Source organism: Lepidochelys olivacea (assembly GCF_965140295.1).
Source record: "Lepidochelys olivacea isolate rLepOli2 genome assembly, chromosome: 6".
Taxonomy (NCBI): domain Eukaryota; kingdom Metazoa; phylum Chordata; order Testudines; family Cheloniidae; genus Lepidochelys; species Lepidochelys olivacea.
In genome coordinates this window covers 69,366,557-69,370,380 of record NC_140416.1, presented here as the reverse complement: position 1 = coordinate 69,370,380, position 3,824 = coordinate 69,366,557, and the positions used below count along the sequence as shown (strand labels likewise).

General features: G+C 57.9%; 1 protein-coding gene across 1 annotated transcript; it reads left to right on the top strand.

The window, feature by feature from the left end:
• The first annotated feature begins 1,298 nt into the window (after positions 1 to 1,298).
• On the top strand, positions 1,299 to 3,502 carry INAFM2 (InaF motif containing 2). Its single transcript, XM_084631458.1, has one exon. The coding sequence runs from the start codon at positions 1,725 to 1,727 to the stop codon at positions 2,142 to 2,144; it is 420 nt and encodes a 139-aa protein (XP_084487584.1). The 5' UTR covers positions 1,299 to 1,724; the 3' UTR covers positions 2,145 to 3,502.
• The last annotated feature ends 322 nt before the right edge of the window (positions 3,503 to 3,824 follow it).

Genomic DNA, 3,824 nt, shown 5'->3' with positions numbered 1-3,824 from the left:
ACCCTGCGCCCGGCCCCAGCTCACCTCCGCTCCGCCTCCGCATCCGCCCCTGAACACACCATCCCGCTCTGCTTCTCCGCGCCACCCTCCCCCAGCTTCCCGCGAATCAGCTGTTCAGCAGGAAGCCGGGGAGGGCAGAGAAGCAGGCCGCGGCTTCCCGCTCAGGCCGAGGGTGGCGGAGGTGAGCTGGGGCGGGGAGCGATTCCCCTGCATGCCCCCCTCCCTCCGGGTTACCTGCTGCGGCGCGGGCGGCCCTCCTTGCGCGCCCCCCCCCCCAGCTCACCTCCACCTCCCTGGGCCTGAGCAGGAAGCTGCCGCTTGCTTCTCAGCCTGCCCTGGCTTCCCACGCGAATCAGCTGTTCGTGCGGGAAGCTGGGGGGGGGGGAGAGGGTGGAGAAGCAGAGCAGGGCGGTGCGTTCAGGGGAGGAGGTGGAGGCAGAGCGGAGGTAAGGTGGGGCCGGGGGTGGGGAGCTGCCGGTGGGTGCTCTGCACCCACCAAATTTTCCCCTTGGGTGCTCCAGGGCTGGAGCACCCGTGGAGTCGGTGCCTAAGGCGCCACTTTGGGCCAGTTAAATTTAGAAGCCCTTTTAGAACCTGTTATGCCTCCCGGAACAACCGGTTCTAAAAGGGCTTCTGAATTTAACAACCAGTTCTAGCGAACCAGCTCCAGCTCACCACTGGTCAGCCCCCAGTAGAAGGGTGCCAAAATTGTCTCTCACCAAATTCCCATGGCTGCCAGGTTAGCTGTGATTTCCTCTAGCATTTGCTGGGATTGCAATTTGGCCCACGCACCCATTGCCATTGTGGCAGGATAAAGTCAGCCATCCCCTGATAAAGAAACCCATATGGTAGGTATGTCTCACCTCTACCTCCCTTCTCCGGTGCTGGACAGCTGTGGCCTGCTTCTTCCCCCCGTCTCCCATCTGGTTCTATATCTCTGTGGTGTTGCATGACCCCTACACTGCAGTGGGCAAGGCATGGTAGGTTGGGTGATGACACGTGTTATAAATATGAGCGTGAGGACACTGTGTACCAGCACGGCTTAGCTGACAGGGAGCTGAACACGGCGCCTCTCGCCTGCACAGCCGCGCTTGTCCTGCCAGCTGACATAATTCCGAACAGGCGCCATCCCCAGCCAGCGCTCACAGCCGCAGGGCAGCGCTGCAGGGCTACTGCGCAGGGCGGGATAGGGACCAGCAGCAGCCAGCCAGCCACGTGGGCAGGGTCGCGCCACGCCGCGGGTCTGTGCCGGGCCCGGAGCAGCGTGGCACGTGGAGCTGTTGATATATCAGTGCCCATTGGTGGAATTCGGGACGGGGCGGGCGGGGCCGAGACAGCGGTCTGCCCTGCCCGACGCTGGCAGGTGGCTACCCGAGCGGGCGGGCATTGCCCTTTTAAGGATACTCCGCTCCTCCCTGTTGCCCCTTTAAGAGCCGCCCGTCGCCTCTCCTCCCCTTCCCGCGCGTGTTCCGCGCTGCGAAGCGGCCACCGGCACCGCTGCCAGGAGACACGGAGCGCGCGGGCCCCGCGGGCAGCGCAAAGCGCGGGGCTCTCGGCGGAGACGGGCCCCGCATCCCGGCGGGCGGCGGCAGCAGCAGCAGCCGCGGGGCCGGCAGCCCCTCTCCCGCGCCGGGGCCCCCGGCATGTCCTGAGCGGGGCCGGCTCGGCGCGGAGCCCCCACCACGGAGGGGGCGGTGGAGCAGCGGGCCAAGGGCCGGGCCCCCATGAAGGAGAAGGAGCCGCCGGCGGAGCGGGGCAAGCCCGCCACCTACACCGGGGACAAGAAGGCGCGGATGGCGGCCAAGACCAACAAGAAGTGGGTGCGCCTGGCCACGGTGCTGGCCTACGTGCTCTCCGTCTCGCTGGCCGCCATCGTGCTCGCCGTCTACTACAGCCTCATCTGGCAGCCGGTGCGCCAGCCGCGCCCGCCGACAGGGCCCAGCGCCGCAGCCGCCGGCCGGACGACGCCAGGGCCCCCCACGGAGCCGCACCGGGGAGCCGGCCCCACGGAGCCGCCTGCGCGGCCGGGTTCCGGCCAAGGGGCGGGCGGGACTGAGCGCGCTGCCACTTCGCCACCGCCGCGGGCCGAGCCCGGCCCAGCCCCCGACCCCACCGTGCTGCAGCGAGTGCACCGGAGCCACTGATCGCGGGGAAGCGGGGGCCGAGCCCGGACAGGGCGCAGCCCAGAGACCCGACCCGGGTAGGGGCACAGCGGCTCCCTCTACCAGCGACCGGCCTCCACCGACCCTGACTCGCTTCGCCTCCGCCTGGGGGCCACGGGACCATCGCCCCTCGCTCCGGGGTCTGCCCCTTGGGGACAGTGGCGCGGACACGCTGCCAGATGCTCTGTCTGGCCTCTTTGCCTGTCCATCGATTTGCGCAGGACTGGGGCAGGGCGAATTGTAATTATTAGTTTTTAATACGGTGTAAACGGTACTGGGAAGCCACAGAGAGTGGAGCTCAGGTATGTCAGCCTAGCTGAAATGCACCCAGATGCATTTCGTTTATATCTGTGTATGTATTTGTAGATATATATACACTCAGACGATGACTGTATAGAGGTGAGATATATGCTATGTAAACTACACAAAGAGCACACCCTGACTGGTTTTAAAGGGCTATAGCAGGAAACCAAGCAAGAAAGTTGCAATGATCCTGGCGGCTAAAAGATGCCTAAAGCCATACAGACCCCGTCAGAAGCGTGCATGTGACCCCCCCCCCCCCACACACACACACTTTACTAAGTTTCTTTTAGTAAAGACAATTCCATGTTATGTTGGATTTCTAGACTGGGGGAGGGAAAGAATGCAGCATATTTTTTTATTTGCTATGCTCATCAAGAGTGATTCCAGAGGACTGTCTTCTTCTTATTAGCACCTCCAGATCTATGGTTTTGGGCCTCCTTGTATGCTTCAGTAGGGCCTGGTTTAGATTAGGGGACAAGGTGCTTTTTTCATTCCAGCTAGGATATTTCCGTTGAAAACCCTATTTAATATAAATGTAGTCACAAGTGAATATGTAGAAATCTACTTTTGATCTGGTAAGAACATTGAATTGGTCAGCAGTGTCTGCATTTGTGTTAAATAGGGGCTTCAATTAAAGTTTCCTAGCTTGATTTTTTTCATAGCACCTTTTCCCTTAATTAGACATGGCTTAGGGAACTTTAACCAGAGAGGCAAACATGAGTGGTAGGCATGGAAAGATAACACTTACACCAATAGAATCTTAGCTAGTATCTTAGTCTTTCCTTCAAGAGAATTCTGTGGCTTAATTTTCCCCATCACCAGGGTAAGCTTTTCTCTTTGACTCTCTGTTGATGCTCTGTTCTTCTGTGTATGCCACTCTGTTATCTGTGAAATGATACTGGTGTCCAAATTTTTCACCACTTATAGGATCAACTGGGAGCAGAATATGAATTTAGAGGCTGTGTTCCATTGTTTTGGGAAAATAGCATTGTTTACTAATGAACAAACTTATTTAAAACATGTGAAAGGTAAATTGACTTGTTTACTATATTAAAATATTTTTTGCATATGAAAGTCTCTCTCCAATATGGCATTTTGGTTTTTTTGGGGGGAACATAAGTGAAAACTACATATGTGCTGCTTTGCTGGGTGGGGATAGTGAAATCTCCACTGTTTTGGGTGCTTAACTCCCTGTATGCAGTTATGAGTGATGAGTTTCCATTTGAGAGCTTGCTACATAAGGCAGCTGAAATGCTGTGTCAGTAGAAGCCCCAGGGCCTGTTCTCTTGCCAACTTGAAACTAACCAAGTTTATAGGCCAGTAATTGCGGTTTAGCCTCATCTCATGGCCAAGGTAGTG

What these genes read in the sequence shown, in the direction of transcription:
- INAFM2 (XM_084631458.1), top strand. Translation starts at nt 1,725, where the DNA reads ATGAAGGAGAAGGAGCCGCCGGCGGAGCGGGGCAAGCCCGCCACCTAC.